The 18,565-nt window shown below is 41.8% G+C and overlaps 10 protein-coding genes across 10 annotated transcripts; all 10 read right to left on the bottom strand.

Annotated features, from left to right (window-relative positions):
- Positions 1-721: 721 nt before the first annotated feature.
- LSM04_004398 (Tubulin/FtsZ) lies at positions 722-2,050 on the bottom strand (the record flags this gene model as incomplete). The annotated part of the gene is made up of 1 exon (XM_067336317.1): positions 722-2,050. The coding sequence occupies one exon, from the start codon at positions 2,048-2,050 to the stop codon at positions 722-724; it is 1,329 nt and encodes a 442-aa protein (XP_067194735.1).
- Positions 2,051-2,592: 542 nt separating this feature from the next.
- LSM04_007699 (Tubulin/FtsZ) lies at positions 2,593-3,948 on the bottom strand (the record flags this gene model as incomplete). Its single annotated transcript, XM_067336329.1, has 1 exon — positions 2,593-3,948. One exon carries the CDS (start codon positions 3,946-3,948, stop codon positions 2,593-2,595), a length of 1,356 nt encoding a protein of 451 aa, XP_067194793.1.
- Positions 3,949-4,724: 776 nt separating this feature from the next.
- On the bottom strand, positions 4,725-5,135 carry LSM04_003462 (protein of unknown function DUF1935; the record flags this gene model as incomplete). The annotated part of the gene is made up of 1 exon (XM_067336342.1): positions 4,725-5,135. One exon carries the CDS (start codon positions 5,133-5,135, stop codon positions 4,725-4,727), a length of 411 nt encoding a protein of 136 aa, XP_067194719.1.
- Positions 5,136-6,346: 1,211 nt separating this feature from the next.
- LSM04_008496 (uncharacterized protein) lies at positions 6,347-7,198 on the bottom strand (the record flags this gene model as incomplete). The annotated part of the gene is made up of 1 exon (XM_067336354.1): positions 6,347-7,198. The coding sequence occupies one exon, from the start codon at positions 7,196-7,198 to the stop codon at positions 6,347-6,349; it is 852 nt and encodes a 283-aa protein (XP_067194800.1).
- A 1,476-nt stretch (positions 7,199-8,674) lies between these two features.
- LSM04_000461 (protein of unknown function DUF1935) lies at positions 8,675-9,070 on the bottom strand (the record flags this gene model as incomplete). The annotated part of the gene is made up of 1 exon (XM_067336365.1): positions 8,675-9,070. The coding sequence occupies one exon, from the start codon at positions 9,068-9,070 to the stop codon at positions 8,675-8,677; it is 396 nt and encodes a 131-aa protein (XP_067194679.1).
- Positions 9,071-11,042: 1,972 nt separating this feature from the next.
- Positions 11,043-11,435, bottom strand: LSM04_005675 (protein of unknown function DUF1935; the record flags this gene model as incomplete). The annotated part of the gene is made up of 1 exon (XM_067336377.1): positions 11,043-11,435. One exon carries the CDS (start codon positions 11,433-11,435, stop codon positions 11,043-11,045), a length of 393 nt encoding a protein of 130 aa, XP_067194759.1.
- A 727-nt stretch (positions 11,436-12,162) lies between these two features.
- On the bottom strand, positions 12,163-12,756 carry LSM04_000080 (protein of unknown function DUF1935; the record flags this gene model as incomplete). The annotated part of the gene is made up of 1 exon (XM_067336388.1): positions 12,163-12,756. The coding sequence occupies one exon, from the start codon at positions 12,754-12,756 to the stop codon at positions 12,163-12,165; it is 594 nt and encodes a 197-aa protein (XP_067194672.1).
- A 973-nt stretch (positions 12,757-13,729) lies between these two features.
- LSM04_002538 (uncharacterized protein) lies at positions 13,730-14,734 on the bottom strand (the record flags this gene model as incomplete). Its single annotated transcript, XM_067336400.1, has 1 exon — positions 13,730-14,734. One exon carries the CDS (start codon positions 14,732-14,734, stop codon positions 13,730-13,732), a length of 1,005 nt encoding a protein of 334 aa, XP_067194706.1.
- Positions 14,735-16,386: 1,652 nt separating this feature from the next.
- LSM04_004743 (protein of unknown function DUF1935) lies at positions 16,387-17,007 on the bottom strand (the record flags this gene model as incomplete). Its single annotated transcript, XM_067336411.1, has 2 exons — positions 16,387-16,845; positions 16,975-17,007. The coding sequence occupies 2 exons, from the start codon at positions 17,005-17,007 to the stop codon at positions 16,387-16,389; spliced, it is 492 nt and encodes a 163-aa protein (XP_067194738.1).
- A 661-nt stretch (positions 17,008-17,668) lies between these two features.
- Positions 17,669-18,184, bottom strand: LSM04_004158 (protein of unknown function DUF1935; the record flags this gene model as incomplete). Its single annotated transcript, XM_067336422.1, has 1 exon — positions 17,669-18,184. The coding sequence occupies one exon, from the start codon at positions 18,182-18,184 to the stop codon at positions 17,669-17,671; it is 516 nt and encodes a 171-aa protein (XP_067194732.1).
- Positions 18,185-18,565: the final 381 nt, after the last annotated feature.

Here is an 18,565-nt window from a genome sequence, read left to right on the forward strand (position 1 = left end):
ACGGCTCCCAGCACGCATTACCCACCTGGCAACCGGCCTGACCGATGTGGATGCAGATAGCCTCACGCATGTCGAAGAAAACGAAACTGAAAAATAAAACCTTGTAAAGTGTTTGAAGAAGAGCTCGAAAGCTTAGCTAAATCTAACCGCGTCCAGAGAAGTGGAAGTACACGGTGGCAACGAAGAAAGGGAGAAGGAAGAAGGAAGGAAAGAAAAGAGGGCAAGAGAGGTGTAGCGCGGAAACAATGGCACAACCCAAAGACACACACACACAGAGAGAGAGAGAGGTGTACAGATGGAAAGACGAAAAGGTTCGAGAGAAATTTGAATACATCAGTGAAAGAAAGAGAAAAACGGAGACAACGGTTAAGATAGTAAGGAAGAGAAACGCCTCCTCCCTCCCATCCTTATTGTTTTCTCTCCACTTCTCGCTCTCAGTCCCCTACGCATACAACGTCCGGAGATGCTCTTGCTGCCGCTCTCCTAACGAATGCTGTCCTCCTTCTGAACTCTAACTCACGGACGTCCGAGCACAAGATCATTCCCCCGGTCTCTAACCCTGGACAGAAAAATAAAATGGTAACAAAAAGAACAAAAAAACAAGCGAACAACCAGGCGAAGGGAGTCGGGGCGGGTCGTCCTATTGCTGCTGTCCTCACATGACCTACCCAGACCACAAACGCTGCTGCTGCCGCTGCTACTGCTCCCCCATATCTCCCGTTTAGTACTGCTCCTCCTCATCGAACTCACCCTCCTCCTCGACGGTGGCGTCCTGGTACTGCTGGTACTCAGACACGAGATCGTTCATGTTGGACTCTGCCTCTGTGAACTCCATCTCGTCCATGCCCTCACCCGTGTACCAGTGCAAGAACGCCTTGCGACGGAACATGGCAGTGAACTGCTCGCCGACGCGACGGAACATCTCCTGGATGCAGGTGTTGTTGCCGATGAAGGTGACAGCCATCTTGAGGCCCTTGGGAGGGATGTCGCAGATGGAGGACTTGATGTTGTTGGGAATCCACTCGATGAAGTAGGACGAGTTCTTGTTCTGCACGTTCAGCATCTGCTCGTCCACCTCCTTCGTTGACATGCGACCGCGGAAGAGCGCGGATGCTGTCAGGTAGCGGCCGTGGCGTGGGTCTGCAGCCTGCATCATGTTCTTGGCATCGAACATCTGCTGCGTCAGCTCGGGCACCGAGAGGCCGCGGTACTGCTGCGAGCCGCGGCTCGTGAGCGGAGCGAAGCCCATCATGAAGAAGTGCAGACGCGGGAAGGGAACCAGGTTCACCGCCAGCTTGCGCAGGTCGGAGTTGAGCTGACCAGGGAAGCGCAGGCAGCACGTCACACCGGACATCACAGCAGACACCAAATGGTTCAAGTCACCGAACGTCGGTGTCGTCAGCTTGAGTGTGCGGAAGCAAATATCGTACAGAGCCTCGTTATCAATGCACATCGATTCGTCTGAGTTCTCCACCAACTGGTGCACGGACAGCGTCGTGTTGTATGGCTCGACGACCGTGTCGGAGACCTTGGGGGATGGGATGATGGAGAAGGTCATCATGATGCGGTCTGGATACTCCTCGCGCAGCTTCGAGATGAGCAGCGTTCCCATACCAGAGCCCGTACCACCACCGAGGGAGTGGGCGATCTGGAAGCCCTGCAGGCAGTCGCAGCTCTCCGCCTCCTTGCGGCAGACGTCCAGTACAGAGTCGATGAGCTCCGCACCCTCTGTGTAGTGACCCTTGGCCCAGTTGTTACCGGCGCCAGATTGTCCGAAGATGAAGTTGTCTGGGCGGAAGATCTGACCGTATGGTCCGGCGCGCACGGAGTCCATTGTACCGGGCTCCAGGTCAATGAGCACAGCGCGGGGCACGTAGCGGCCGCCGGTTGCCTCATCAAAGTACACGTTAATACGCTCCAGCTGCAGGTCTGAGTCACCCTGGTACGTGCCTGTTGGATCAACGCCGTGCTCGTCGCTGATCACCTCCCAGAACTTCGAGCCAATCTGGTTACCGCACTGGCCGGCCTGAACACACACAATCTCGCGCATTTCGCTTCAGTTGTTATTCAGTAGTAATGCTTGTTCGATGGAATTCCTTCCTGAGGTCCTTCTTACTATGCTTTTGCTTCTTTCATGGTGCAGTCATGGCGCATGCGGAGAGAGCAAGGCACATAGGGAGCCAAGCAACCACAAACAACGAGGAAAGAAAAAGAGAGGGAAAGAAAGAAAAAGAGAGAAACAGTCATGTGTGTCGCACGGCGAACGATGGTCAAAGGAAAAGAAAAAAAATGGGACAAGAATCGCACAGCGAGATGGAAACAACACACCACCCGGAGTGGAAAAAGGAGAAATGAGAAAAAAGAAATGAAATGAGGCCAAGGGGCGTCAGCGCTTGGTACATGTGTGCACCACCCGTCACCCCACTCCAGTGGCAGTTGCTACAACGCCAGCTTCCCTTTCCTCCTCCCCATACAGCGGTGTGTCTTCTCTCTACCACATCACGAGCATACACATATAGCTCTGACTCCCTAACCCGCAGATCCCGCGGAAAAAAGAAAAACAGGGAGAAAACCTGGGGTTCCTCTTCATATCTAGTACTCCTCCACATCCTCTTCGCCCTCCATATCGGCGGACTCTGCACCAACCTCCTCGTAGTCCTTCTCCAGTGCGGCAAGGTCCTCACGGGCCTCGGAGAACTCACCCTCCTCCATACCCTCACCAACGTACCAGTGCACGAACGCGCGCTTGCTGTACATCAGGTCGAACTTGTGGTCGATGCGCGCGAACACCTCGGCGATGGCCGTGGAGTTGGCAATCATGCACACCGCACGCTGCACCTTGGCGAGATCGCCACCAGGCACCACTGTTGGTGGCTGGTAGTTGATACCGCACTTGAAGCCAGTGGGAGACCAGTCCACGAACTGGATCGTGCGCTTCGTCTTGATGGTCGCAACGGCAGCATTGACGTCCTTCGGCACAACGTCGCCACGGTACATGAGGCAGCAGGCCATGTACTTGCCGTGGCGGGGGTCGCACTTTGTCATCATTGACGCTGGCTCGAACACCGCGTTCGAGATCTCCGAGACGGACAGCTGCTCGTGGTATGCCTTCTCCGCAGAGATCACCGGCGCATAGCTTGTCAGCACGAAGTGGATACGTGGGTACGGCACCAAGTTGGTCTGGAACTCCGTCAGGTCCACGTTCAGCGCACCATCGAAGCGCAGCGACGCCGTCAACGAGGACACCACCTGACCAATGAGGCGGTTCAGGTTTGTGTACGTGGGGCGCTCGATGTCAAGGTTCCTTCGGGTTAAATCATAAATTGCCTCATTGTCCAACATCGCCGCAACATCGGTGTGCTCAAGCAGCGAGTGCGTCGAGAGCACCGAGTTGTACGGCTCCACCACGGCCGTCGACACCTGGGGGGATGGGTACACTGTGTAGCCCAGCTTGGACTTCTTGCCGTAGTCCACAGAGAGGCGCTCCAGCAGCAGGGCACCAAGACCAGAGCCTGTACCGCCACCAACAGCGTGGTACACAAGGAAGCCCTGGAGGCCTGTGCAGTTGTCTGCAAGCTTGCGGATGCGGTCGAGGCACAGGTCCACGATCTCCTTACCAATTGTGTAGTGGCCGCGCGCGTAGTTGTTTGCCGCGTCCTCCTTGCCGGAGATCAGCTGCTCGGGGTGGAACAGCTGGCGGTACGTGCCCGTGCGGATCTCATCCACCACCGTCGGCTCCAGGTCCAGGAAGACAGCACGCGGGACGTGCTTGCCGGCACCAGTCTCGGAGAAGAAGGTGTTGAATGCATCGTCCTCCACGCCGATCGTCTTGTCAGACGGCATTGCACCGTCGGGCTGGATACCGTGCTCCAGACAGAACAGCTCCCAGCACGCATTACCCACCTGGCAACCGGCCTGACCGATGTGGATGCAGATAGCCTCACGCATGTCGAAGAAAACGAAACTGAAAAATAAAACCTTGTAAAGTGTTTGAAGAAGAGCTCGAAAGCTTAGCTAAATCTAACCGCGTCCAGAGAAGTGGAAGTACACGGTGGCAACGAAGAAAGGGAGAAGGAAGAAGGAAGGAAAGAAAAGAGGGCAAGAGAGGTGTAGCGCGGAAACGATTTATCGCCATAGAGTTGTTAAAACTAGAGTATTTGATGGGATTCGTGGTTGAGGTCGATTTCATTGGATTTCTTTTTTTTCCTTTTGTTGGTTGCCTGGATACACTTGAGTTTCTCTTTTTTTGACTCTCGTTACCAGTCCTCTAGACGAAAATATAGTCGATACTCCGTTTCGTGGAAGTTGTATTCTCATGAGATGCTATTGGGGTAGAGGGTGGATGAATTGGGGAAAGAGTACTTGTTATGCATGATGATGATCTTTAAAGACATGCAACAGGTAGTATTTTGCACAAAGCATATAATTTGCACATGGTAATCCCGTATGTTACACCAATATAAGTTTGCAATTGTACACTTGTTTTGTTTTAACTGCTTCTGTTGATAATAAAAATATGTTGAGGTAGAACTCAAGATCCATATATATATATATATATATACATATATAGGAGTGTGTGTGGGTGTTTGTGTCTGTGCATTAACATAAGTACAAGTTAGATTACTAAGAGACATCTCATCAATCTCTTGCACCGTCTACGCTTAACCTACATTGGTCATATACTTTTGTTTTATCTGCTTTTGCACATTTCGCATTACCCAGATTTAGATTGCTATAGCTCTAAAACGCAAGTCAAACCCATCGGTAACGGCACCTTCCAGAAAAGGTTCAGTTTGAAGGGGTGCAACAGTTAATTCTACGATAAGCAGTCCAGTGGGCATTTCCCGCCACATCTTTGCTTTACCCAGCGCTTTAATGACATTAAAAGCGCCAAAGTAACCTGTTATAACCATATTGTATTCTCTTGTATCGTTATAAAAGTACCATTGTCGTTTTGTTCTGTCCACGATGCGATACAGAAGTCCTGCTGGGACGATAGTCTTTCCATTTGCGTCAACTGTGCTGAAACATCCAATTACTTCGTCTCCCAACACCTTTGGTCGACTGTTGCGGTAACCAATACGAGTCGTGTTGTTGGAATCCGATGACTGCCTTTTTGATGCACCATTACCCATATTGATTAATTTCCAGCGTTTTTTTTCGTTGTTTTTTTTTTTAGTGAATTTCTATTAGTGCTGTTTGCTCCTTTTTTTTTTGTTTTCTTCGTATCACTGTATGCAGTTCCTTTTGCGATAATAGTTAATGGTACAGATTTGTGGCGTAGTTAAGCAGGGCCTATACTGTTTGTCGTTTTACGTCTTGTCATTGAGAGAAATAGTAAATGGAAGAAGAGCAAATACACATGTCCACCTTATATATAAATATTTACATGAATAGAATGCGAGAAAAAAGAAATAACATAAAAAAACGAAGAGAACTTTATTTACGAAATGGAAATAATAATGCGTTGACTTTTCAACTTTTACATAATTTCATGCTTTTTATTTTCATTTCACCCATTCCCACACAAAGTTTTCCCATATTTTCTTTTAAACTGGAATATTTGCTCCTGGATTCGGTATTCTCCTTTATTCCTTCAAACGGAAAAAAGGGAGGAAAAAAAAAACGAGAGTTTGCGTTGAGCATATCATATTACACTGAGTTTGTGTAACACCCATTTAACACTCATAAACCAGTAAATATATCAGCAATTTACAACAATCTACAAAACATGAAATCACTGTAAGCTTATGAAATAGTGGTCTTCCAGGGCTCCACAGCCAACGGACCCCTACGACAATGATAGGAGCAATGAAGAGTGGTGTAGGATGGCAAATAAATAATAATAATAATAATAATAATAATAATAATAATACAATCGCCAAATCCAATGTGATACCTCCGGACAAATTTAAGAAAAAGAATAATAACAATTAAAGAAAACTGGGAAGATGCACGCAATACGCCTTTTCACTCATTCAAATCTCATCTGGTCCCATATACTTTCTATGGTCTCTTTGTTTTTTTTTCTCCAATAAATTTATTCCTCATGCATGTGGGAACTGTTTCAACTTGCTGAGATGACCCAATATTTAAAGTATTCTCAGAAACTTCGTCACTCTTCAGAAAAAAAGACGATGGCAAAGTCAAAGCTCCGACACCACACACACATACACACACAGTGAGAAAGAGAGAGAGGGAAAAAAAGCACACATCCGCTTTGAAATAGTGGACTTCCCTCACACCAAACCCCTTGATAGAGGATAAAGGAGAAATAAATACGTTGTTCGTACCAGCAATAGCAATAACCCCCATAAGGCATTAAGGACACTACCAATAACTAAACTTACAAGTAAAATGTCTTGACATAATCCCACCAATCATGTCCTGGATCCCCACGACGCCAGGCATCAAAACAGGTATCGGGATGCGTGACAACAGCCGTTAAACCGCTCCGCGTTATCTCCTCTCCGCTAGTGCCATCAACAACAATAAGCCGCGGAAGTGGTGTTAAGGGTCTAATCATAAGTCCCGCATCTCTCGCCAGCCACGTCGCCCCATTGCGATGGGTGCAGTGAAAGAAACCGTATTGCCGTGTCACATCCATCATCTCTTTGCCGCCCAGCGATATACCAACAACGACAAAGTCTTGTCGATGTTTTTGGTGAACCTTTTGCAGTCTCCTCATAAACACCAGTGATCGTTCCGATTCTGTAAAGAAAAGCAACCCAACTAAACGTCCTCTTAGCAATTCTCTGTCACAATGTTGACCAGATGGGCCAGTAATCTCTGTAATGTTCTTTAGATAATCATTAAGAATCTCCTCATGGGCAAAAGGTGTAATGCGGCTGTCCATTGTTTTAAGCTCTTCACGTAACGCAGACCGCTGCGTGGATCCATCCCCGCCGTACGCTCGACTGTCTGCATCCTTTGGCTTAAAGGTCGCATCCATCGTCATGCGAAATAACTTTGTAAGTGTCATTCGTTGGCGATCAATCATGGAAAAGTCATCTACGCCAAATGCACGCTTCACTTCATAGGATGGTGCTATACCTGATGGTGGTGGTCGTGTATTACTATGTGTTTGTGTCTCTGTTTGTGTGTTGTCGTGTGTTTGGACGCGTTGCTGAAGTGTTGGGGCCGACCAGCCGCCTGGTCCCCGGCGTGAAGTGCGATATAGTGAGATTGAGGGTCGCATGAATAATAAAATAATGAATTCAACAACCGTAACGAAAAGTGTTCGTTATCGGTGTTGCCAACTTATATATATTGTCGAGAAGCCAAGGAGGGCAAGAAAAAGAAAGCAAAAAGGAAAGAAAACAATGGGAGTAAAAAAAAAAGAAACAACAAAGGAAAATTAAAGAAACAAGATGAAAGTCTGTGCAGGGCTCAGTAATGAGACGGAGATGAAGAGAGAGGAGGATATGGGGATATTTGGCGCAAATATAAAGAAAGATAGAGGTCGAGAAAATAAAAAGAGAAAGCACGTAGTAGTAGTAGAACAATAACCATAAAATATAAAGTGTGAAAAAGAGAAATGAATTAACACTGGACCCCCGCAATTAAACAAAGAAGAAAAAAGCAAAGAAAGCCCATTTAATTCCAGAAACCATTGGGAAAGAGGTAGGATCATGACAATAATCCCACGAGCACCTCCACCACAGACCAAATACATACATACACACACAAAGATAAAGGAGGAGATAAAGACAAACACCGTAAGTATATGAATGGTCCCCATGTACCTTTACACCCTTTTTTTCTCACTTTTATTCCCCCACCCTTTTTTTTTCTTTGGCCCCTCTCCCAGTATCAATAATAATAACCAGAGGGGAAAAAAAAACAGAAAGGGTGAGGTCACTCCGGTGTTTATTTTGATTTATTGTTCTCTCTCTCTTTTTTTTTAATTATCTCCTCTTTTCCATCCAATCTTCTTTAAAGACGCTCAGTTCCCCACTTCTTCTTCTTCCCTTCTCTTTCTTTCCTTCTTTCATTTATCTATCCTTCATAGAGGACAGTTAGAAAAAAAAAGGTGATGAAAGAACTCAAAAAAAAAAAGAAACAAAAAGAAACAAAAAGAAAGAGAGTGCAACCAGAAACAAAATCGAATTAAACAGTGTTCGTGGTGGCTGTTGAAAACAAAGAGAGAAACACAGACAGAGAGAGAGAGAGAGAGAAAGAATCAATCTCCCCTGCAAACCTCATTTAGAATAAATGGATGTGTAAAAGCACAACACTCGTGATACAAGTTTTCTTTAAATAAATAAATAAAAACCGACGCAGATATATATACGCATTACAATACATATTACACACCACGCACTCATTCACTCACTTGCAGAAATAAGGATGAGTTCACTTATAAATGTAAGCAATATTTCAAGTAAAGGAATGTATAATTATCTCCGTTACGCAAGTAAAAACCAGGTAACAGGAAACATGAAAAAAAAAACAGGAAAAGGTCTAATATAGATACGGAAATCACCGTCCCAATACTGTCCATTTAAAGAAATGTAGAAAAAAGAAAACTTTGCAAACAGGGATAATAATAAAAATCTGCAGGAAGCAAGCAAATCAAAACAAAAACAATAAAAAAAACATGTGCAAAACAACAGTAAAGGAATACCTTTAATCGTCCCCTTTGTTTCTTTCTTTTTCTTTCTTTCCTTCCCACTTACTTCCTACGGGATTCCTGACGACGCCTGTACTCCTCTGAGAGGGGAAGTGCATCCATCTTCACCTTAAATCCATTCACACGTCCCTCAATAAACATATCCGTCTCACGTGGATATACAACGACTGTGGCCACATACTCACCAGAGTCCAGTCGCTCCAAATGTGTTTTACCAAGTGCCTTAATATCACAATCTTCACCAAACGTTACCTTTATATGCATTTCGTACTGCGTCGTGTCGTTATAGTACGCCCATTGCTTCTTCTTCTTATTCACAATTCGGAAGAGAAGTCCATTACCTTCGTTAAATCCCTTTACCACCTCATCACCCTTAAAGGTTGGTTTACCGTTCTTGTAGTCAACAGAAGGGGCACTCGAGGAAGCACCGCAGCCCATGATGAATGTGGATAACGGCAATTAACAATATTGGATGTGGTTTGAATAGATAGATAGGTAGTTTAAAGTACCAAGAACAAGAATGAAGCAAAAGAAAAAAAAAAGACCTCGTACCGGTTAATTTTCCTTTCTATATTGTCAAAATATGTGAGTTTTAGAAGGTAAGAATAAAAAAGGAAACACATTAAAAAGCAAAGACAAACTACAAGACCCTGAGAGTAGGGTTATATACTTAAACAACAAGAGATCCAAGAAAACAAACACCATATCTGGATAAGAAAAAAAGAAGAATGAACAAATAAAAAATGGATCAATACAATTAGTAGAGCAGTAGAGTCCGGAAAAAAAATTCTAGTAACCACAACGACATATAGGCACATAAATCTCAAAAATAAAGAAAATAAAATAAAAAAGAGTGGGAGAATGCAGGACTTCGCAGAAGGGGGTAAGATGGGTTAAGGCAAACCAACGTTCAGATATACAAAATAGGTATACTCTAACACTGATAAGACTTTAGTCTAGAGGACCCCAGTTCCTTTCAGTTTTATTCTTTTTTGTTCAGTCCGCATCTCATCCCCCTCATCCTCTTTTCTTCCCTTTGTAATATATATATATATATATATATATTATTTACTTATTTATTTTAATTTATTTATTTTATTTATATCCCTCCCTCTCCCTTTGATTACTCACCCTTTTTTCACTGTTTCCAGTTGCCCCTTCCCCCTCTTTGTTTCTTTTTGATATTTTCAGTTTTCTAATCCTTTTGGGTGGGAAAGGGATGGGAAAGAGCCGGTTCATCACAGATATAGGGAAAATAATAATCATTGGGAGAAATAGAGACGGAGAGATATAGATAGATAGATAGAGACGTTTCTTTGCCTCATTCCCTCTTCCCTTTCTCTACTAAAAAGATAGATTTTGTATTTCCTTTTTATCCCCTTTTTTTTTCTTTTCTTTCTCTGCACCTTATTTCCCCCCAATTATTTCTTTTTCTTTCTTTTCCCTTCTTTTTTTCCTCACTTTTGTTTTCTTTCATCATCTTCAGTGCTGTTGATACTTTTGCAGAAGCAGAGAATCATATACTTAATTCCCTCCTCCTTTCCCACACATCATCATTTTCCATGAACCGGACGAACAGAAAGTGAAAAAAAATAGAAAACATTTCAAAGAAAAGGAAAAAGATAAGAAAGAAGGGGGCGTGCCACTATGACAGAGTGCTCCAAAAAGAGTACTAGTAGTAATAAACACGTATAATTCCTACAGTTACAACAATAACGACTATTTCACCCTTTCTTTGTTTCTAACGTTGTTATTCATGCCACTAGTAACAAATAAGAGAATATTGAAGTATTCCTCGTGTACAGTATTGCTTCCTAGTAGCAAATGGAGCCCCATATATATATATATAATATATTCTCACACAGTCCTTCTCCCCACAGTGAAGAGAAGATCGGGGAGGGCGTAACACACATTACACCATATCATATCACGTTACATCCACGCCCCATCACGCTCGTTCGTATTAACGCAAGAATCACGACAGGCAGAGAAATTTCAAAAAACAAGAAAAGTCACAAGGGTTAAAAAAGGCGATGAAAAAGAAAACGACAAACGAAGAAGAAAAGCATGCAGACAAAATAAAAGCAAACGGAAAAAAAAAAGAACACGCCCTAAGGTACCGAGAAGGATGAAAAAACAAAGGACGCACAACAATATTTAAAAAGGGGTAAAAAAACAAAAAAATCAGTCATCAAAACCACAAAAAAAAAGAAAGCAGAATACCAACACTCGTAGGTGTAAAAAAAAAAACATGAATATACCAAATACATTTCCTAGATTTTCCCTCGCTTTTTTTTTTCCCTCCCCGCTTCTATCCCTTTCAATTTAAAAGGGATCTATTTTCATTCTCTTTTTTTTTCTTGCATCCATCATTTCCTTTGGTTGTTTGTTTCTTTTTCTTTCTTTCTTACTACTTTGATTCTCCCTTGCTGCGCTTGTACTCCTCTGAGAGGGGAAGTGCATCCATCTTCACCTTAAATCCATTCACACGTCCCTCAATAAACATCTCTGTTTCGCAAGGATATACAACGACTGTGGCCACATACTCACCAGAGTCCAGTCGCTCCAAATGTGTTTTACCAAGTGCCTTAATATCACAATCTTCACCAAACGTTACCTTTATATGCATTTCGTACTGCGTCGTGTCGTTATAGTACGCCCATTGCTTCTTCTTCTTATTCACAATTCGGAAGAGAAGTCCATTACCTTCGTTAAATCCCTTTACCACCTCATCACCCTTAAAGGTTGGTTTACCGTTCTTGTAGTCAACAGAAGGGGCACTCGAGGAAGCACCGCAGCCCATGATGAATGTGGATAACGGCAATTAACAATATTGGATGTGGTTTGAATAGATAGATAGGTAGTTGGATGGACGAATAGATAACAGTAAAAGCTCCTTTGGTGTGGTTGTTCTTGTTTGTTGTCTGTCTGGACTTGTGTTTAACTTCTACAGTAGTGGGGGGAATATGTTAGAGTGGTTATTATAGTGAAAAGGTAAAATAAATAAATAAGAGATAGAAAAAAAAAGAAAAATAATGATAATAATAGTCGTAATAACAGTAACATTAATAATAAAGAAGAGAGAAAAAATCGAAGAAGAGAAACAAAAACAAAAATGGTTTTCTTTCCAATTAAAAGGGAACCAATCCCTTCCAGAGACCAATAATATGGAGATTGACCAGAACGAAAAAAAAAGGGGGTGGGGGGAGTTCAAACACAAAATAACATCAAGTAAAAGAAAAATAAAAGATGAGAGGTATAAAAATAGTACAGACTAACTAAAAAGAACTAAACTTAAAATGAAAAAAAATGACACGTATACAGCAAAACATTCACACCATTATGGAAAAATTATTGTCATTGTCATCATTTAAGAGATGGTAAGGGCGAAATAATAATAATAATAATAATAATAATAATAATAATAATAATAATAATAATAATAATAATAATAATAATAATAATAATAATAGAAAAACAATTAAAAAAAAAGACAATACTATGACTCTTACTTAGAGAGACAGGCCCCATCACTCGGCATCACGAGGAACCCCTTCGATGGTTATATGGTACGCAACAAGTTTTCCCATTAAGGCAAGTGAAGTCTCCGTTGGCCCCACACACAATTTCGCCACCGCAGCCCCATCTGGCTGCCATACAAGTGTGGTTGCCCCAAGTGGACGGAGTGTCTCGCGTGTTTGCAGTGGATGGGCGCGGAAGTGATAAGTCACGAGAAAATAAATATCTTCTGTATCATTGTAAAAGGCCCATACATCATATGACTGGCGCGGTACCACAATTTGGTAAAGAAGTACAACAGGATCCGGTTTCATGTCGTTATGGATGCGTCTCCAATAGACATCCGTGCGGTCGCCCAGTGAAAGGGCGGGTGTTATGGTGCCTTCCAGAATGGATGGTCCCCCACAGCGGTACTGCGATGATGGCGTCGACGAGGAAACACCTCCAGTTGGGAAAACTTTTGTTTTTGAGTGAAGTATAGAGGCAGTCGGATAGCGACTGTTCTGTGGGAGATGTTTGTGAGAGGTCTTCCGGTCGTTATGGCGATATTTGCTGTATTGATTCTCTTGACTGGTGCTACTGTGTTTCACAACGGCACTCCCCATTAGATATTGTCACTGCTGTCGTTCTTGTTGCTGTTACTTCGATTTTCTTCTTCTATAATCAAAAGGGGGAAAGAGAGGGGGGATACAATAATAACAAGAAAGAAGAAGAAAAAAGAAAAAAGAAAGACTTATTCGAATTTTCAAAGAAAAAAAAACAGAGAAAGGAATCACAATTGAGTTTTATGGTTTAATTTAATTAAACCATAAATAAATAAAGGAAAAATGAATGTTTCTTCTTTCTTTTTTTGTTTTTTTTTTTTTACTCGTTGGTTTGTCTGTTTGTTTTATTTCTCATTCCTCTTACTGTCACTTCATTTTACGGGGTCAGACCGGTGGGACACGACGATGCAAACCGCCGCATATGCATATATATATATATATATATATATATATATGTATATATATATATATATGTATACAGCGTATGCGTGTGTACGAGTGTAAGGATGAATAAATGAAATAAAATGTAATGTAAGCATATAGGAGTAAATAAGTGTGGGTATAAAGGAGATGTGGAATTTTAAGCAGAAAGAATAAACATAAGAAGCACTCATCAAGGATGATAAGAAAAAAAAAAGGGAACGGCACTATATTTCCCCCCCAACCCCATTGATATGGTTTCTTTTTATTTCTTCCTTTCTTTTCCGTGTCTTATTTTCCTCTCTCTTTTTACCTTTATTTTTCCTTCGTTATCCTTAGTCCTACTCTTGTGTTCTGCATACCACTTCTTCATCCCCACTTCACGTTGCGTTTTTCAAAAGAGAATCACATCTATTATTTTGTAATAAGGAAGAATATGTAAGAGAGAGAGAGAGAGAGAGAGAGAGAGAGAAAAGAAAAAAAAAGAAAAACATCCCATGTCCCCGCCTCTAATAATACGTCCTACACGTGAACCAAACGGTACATGGTGTTTTTTTCTTCTTTCTTTTTTTTTTTCTTCTATTATTCTATTTCCTCTTCCCACCCTTTAATATCACTCTGTCCTTACCCTCTGCGCTGCTGGATCACTTTCCTCTGTTGTTGTTGCTGTCTTCATGCCGTTCTTCTTTCCCTTTGTGTAGGCGGCGACGGGATCCATCCAGACATCTTCGACTAACAACATCAACAACTCCCTGCGGTCCTCCATCTCCGTCTCCCACTTCTCCACCGCCTCCTCAAAGTCCTCGTCGTCTTCTTCATCTTCTTCATCGAAGGCCTCATCGTCGGCAGGGTGTGGGAGCATTTTACTGAAGACATCGAGGAAACTCCAGCCACGTGTGGGGGTGCTGGCGGCGTCTGTAGACGTGCGGGGGCGTTTTCTCTCTCCATCCTTGTTATTACTATTATTATCGTTATTATTATCGTCATCATCGTCCATGATGGGACCATGGCCGGGCTTCCACGTAATACCGGAGAAATAGCAGTTGCCGTCATCCCTTTCATCCTCTTCTTCTTCCCCATCCTTATTATTATTTCCATTGTTATCATCATTACTGTTATTATTTTCTTCCTTCTTCTCACAACCACAGTCGTCTCCGTGGCTATGGCACTTTACGGCCCCGTGTTGCTGTTCCTCGCCCCACAACTCCGTCTCTTCAAAGAACGGGTTTGGTTTAAACTGCAGCACCACCCGCACTCCAACGTCTGTGTACACCACCCGCATATCCTCCAAATACTCCCGCAGCAGTTGGGCATCATATGGTCCAATCAGCCGATCATTCATATCATTCTCATTATTATCGTTATTGTTATTATTATCTGTTAACGGCTCTGGGGTTTGAAGGGCGGCAATGATGGCATCTGCCCAAAAAGTTCGTGGGAGTTGACCGTTGCGAATGGCTTCTGTGATTACTTTATGTCTGTCGGTGTAATATGTGTTCTTCTTCACATTTCCGTCGGCAAAGAGTTTCGTAACGCCCTCGTAGAGTTCCCGCTGCAATACATCAATCTGCGATTGTAATGTGCGAGCTGGACTGTCTGCTGCCACTGTACAACTCATTTATATTTATAGTGATATTTATATATAAATATGTGTTCGTTTTCTTCTTTTTTTTCTTGTCCTGTTCGTAAATATTCTCCCTGCTTGTAATGATCGAATAATCATCGTAATAGCAAAAAGAAAATAGAAAGAAGAGATAATACCCATGTAAGGATGAACAGAAGAAATGTATAGATATTCATATAGATACATATATATACATATATAGGCATAATGGAAGATATTAACAATGACACACAACAATAACAAAGAAAGAGAAAAAACAGAAGCAGAAATGAAACAGATAAACACAAGAAATAAAAACAAAGAAGAAGAAAACAAAAATAACAAAAAAAAAAAACAAAAAAGAAGTCTGGGTGACAGATGAGAGGTGCAATGGGGTAATTGGTAGCACTATAAAAAACTCCATAATATATCCATGCACACACGTATAGAAGAAAGTAAAAAAAAAAAGAAAAGAAAAAAACAACAACAACTATAAAACATTCATCAAATACAAAATGCTTAATGTCTTTTTTTTATTTTCCTCGTATCTCTTCCTATTAGGACTATACGCGGATATCAAACACCGTCACTCACTCTCTCTTTTTTCTCTATTCATCCATTGACTTTCTTTTTGCCTTTTCTTCTTTTTTTTTCTTTCTTCTCATCCATTCCCCTTTATTCCCAGCATACACACCTATCATATTGTATGCAGCCGCAGAAAATACTTATCTATATTGCTGACACGCGCTGTATTTAAAATTACTTTCTACGTTTTAAGTTTCTCCCCTTTACGTATATATATACATACATACACTCATACATATAGCTAGAAAAAGAAAATTTAATAATAATAAAGTGTATATACATGCGCATGGGTAATATTATTAATAAATAAAGATCAAAAAAAAAAAGACCCATGCAGTACAGACACTCTATCCTTCCCTCTTTCTTTCGTTTTTTCTCTTTTTCGCTCTTACAAATAATAAAACCAGTTATGGAAACAATGAAAGGAGAGAAACAAGTACAACAACTGCAGGAACCCTGCAATAAGACACAAACAAAAAAAAAAGAAAGCACCACAGGCAGTGATTTCATATACACATACGTTTACATTATATATATATATATATACAGAAAGAGAGTGAGTGAGATAAACATCTATGTCTTCCCTAAACAGAAAAGACACGGGAAGGACTACGGACAGTTGAGATAATTAATAATAGTAATAATAATAATATTGCTTTCTTTAAACAAAAAAAATATGCATTAGAGTCCTTTTCACCAAACAAGAAAAAGAAAAAAAAGGAAAAACATAATTTCTTTGCTTGTATCCCCACAAACAAATCAATATTAATCTTTTTCTTTTTTCTTCTTTTCAAATCAAAAAAAAAACCGGGTTTCATCTTCTTCCTTCTCCTCCTTTTTTTTTTTTTTTTTGTTCTCTCCCCCTCTCCACATCTATACAAAACCATCTAGTCATTGGATAGACGTACAAACTGGCATAGGTATATGCAGAGATAAATACTCACCTTTCAAAAACAAACAAAATAAAAAAGGAAAAACAGAAGGACAATATCAGGACGACCTTCCATCGCAAGAAACAAGAGAAACAAAGAAACAAAAATTCCCTTCTCTCTCTCTCTCGCTTCTATTCCCCCCTTTTTTTTTTACCGCGACACCTCTGCCGGTTCATCCAGTTCATCATTATCCACCTCTCCCCCTCCCTGCTTCTCCGCCTTCTGCTCCTTCGCCGCCTTCTTCTGCCGCCGGCGCTGTTTCTTATACTCATCCGTCAGCCCCACCGCCTGGTACTCCGCGTCGAAGCCGTCGATGTGCCCCTGCACGAACGGCTCCGTCATGCCGGGGTACACCACCACTTTGGCCACCACCCGGCCGGTGTGCGGGTCCGTGACGGCTGTCGTGTTGCCGAGGGGGTCCACACTGCACTGATCGGAGAAGACGACGGTGACGTGGAACTCGTAAATCTTGGAGTCGTTGTAGAAGGCCCACTGCTTGGTGCTGAAGTTGACGAGGCGGAAGAGGAGGCCGTTGCCCCGCTCCGTGCACTTTCGGATCTCATCATAGGGGAACATGTCGCTGGGTTTGCCATTCACAAAGCCATCGTTCTTGCCGACCAGGGCACCGCCCACACCGCCAGAGACCGGCGGAACGGCCGCATTTGTATTATTTGCATTTGTGGTTTCAGCGGCTGTGTGCGGTGTGGCACCTTCAGCGGCGGTGGGGGGTGGGGGAACTTGTGATTTACTCTTACTGCCTGTACACCCCATTGACGATAATAATAGTAATAATAATAGTAATAGTAAATGTGGTTGTTTTGTTTTTGATTGCTGTTTACCTTGATTGGCTTGTTCTTGTTGGTCTCTTCTTCAAATGGAATGATATGTAACGGTTGATATCTATTATCCTTTTTTTTTTTCTACTTTCCCTACTTCCTTTTGCTTGTTATCTTCTACGAAACTCTGCAGAGCTATTCCCAATATATAGATAGATAAAAAGATAGATAGAAAGAGAAAACGTGTGTATTGGTGAAAAAAAGGTGGGGAAACCAAAATAGTAATAAAAGAATATAAATCCAACATTACAACACTTTTTTCTTCTTTGTTTCATTTTGAAAAAAACAATGTACAATTTTCGTACACACAAGGTAAAGTCCTCTTTATCTACCAAAACCAGAAAACGATAGTTAAATAGACATCCGTAAACATTAATATATGGGTCCATCATGTATATATATACATATACATGGTTAGATAGAAGCCCAACAAATAGATAAAAAAAATAAAAACAACCACAAAACACAATCTATCAACGTTTAAGTTACTTGTATGATTGATCACATAGACAGACACCCATCATCACCTCCATACTTTCAGACACACAGACAAATATATATATATATATATATATATTCATTACAATTGCCAAATCCTATTCTTCCAGTTTTTCACATTTTAACAAATAAACCCCCACACATCCCTCAACAAAAGGGAGAGTTTCCCCCGCGTGAAGTACTGCAGAAACACGCAAAGAGCCAGTATCTGTGTGTACGGTCTCTGCAGATGGATCCAGTGTTTGAATACCCTGTGAGGCCCTAAGAAACGTCACAGTAACACGTACATGATATTTCTTACTGTCATTATAGAACGTCCACCGCACTTTTGCAGGAGTGACATTCTTATTTTGCTCCTCTTTATCTTCTTTTTCTTGATCTTCTACCTGTTTCTCTTTTTCTTTTTCCTTTTCCTCTTCTTTTTCTGCAATGGGTACTACGATAAGAAAACAGGAACTGGTCCTGTCCATGGTGCACGCAAGCGAGATGGTGGTGTTATCGCTGAGGATATCCGTACCGGCGGGTAACTTGACATGATCTGGTTCACCGTGATGAAATGGCAATTTCTTTGTATTTCCCGCCTGCTTCCTAGTAGATGAGATAATACCACCCATTTACTGTAGAATTGGATGTATTTTTTAATTTTCACCTTCTCTCTCTCTCTTTGGGTGTGTAAACACCAGGATTTTTTTTCTTGCTTTTTTTGTTACCTTTACAGCAGAGGATGCTTCTTAAAATGGAAACGAAGAGGGGGAACGCAAAAGAAAACCCCAGAAGAAATCAATAAATAAAAAATAAATGAGCATACCTTTAATATAAATGAATATATATATGTCATAGGTAAGAAAGAAAGAGTTAGAGAAAAAAAAACATGTTATGTGCAAAACATACACGTATCAAAAGCTCTGCATTGCTACTGCATTGGGTTTTTAAGAATGATAAACCCGTAAACACAGACATAACATATATAAGGATATGTGTTTATGTGTGTAATT

The sequence above is a fragment of the Trypanosoma melophagium genome, assembly GCF_022059095.1.
Source record: "Trypanosoma melophagium isolate St. Kilda chromosome Unknown ctg10segment3, whole genome shotgun sequence".
NCBI classification, from domain to species: domain Eukaryota; phylum Euglenozoa; class Kinetoplastea; order Trypanosomatida; family Trypanosomatidae; genus Trypanosoma; species Trypanosoma melophagium.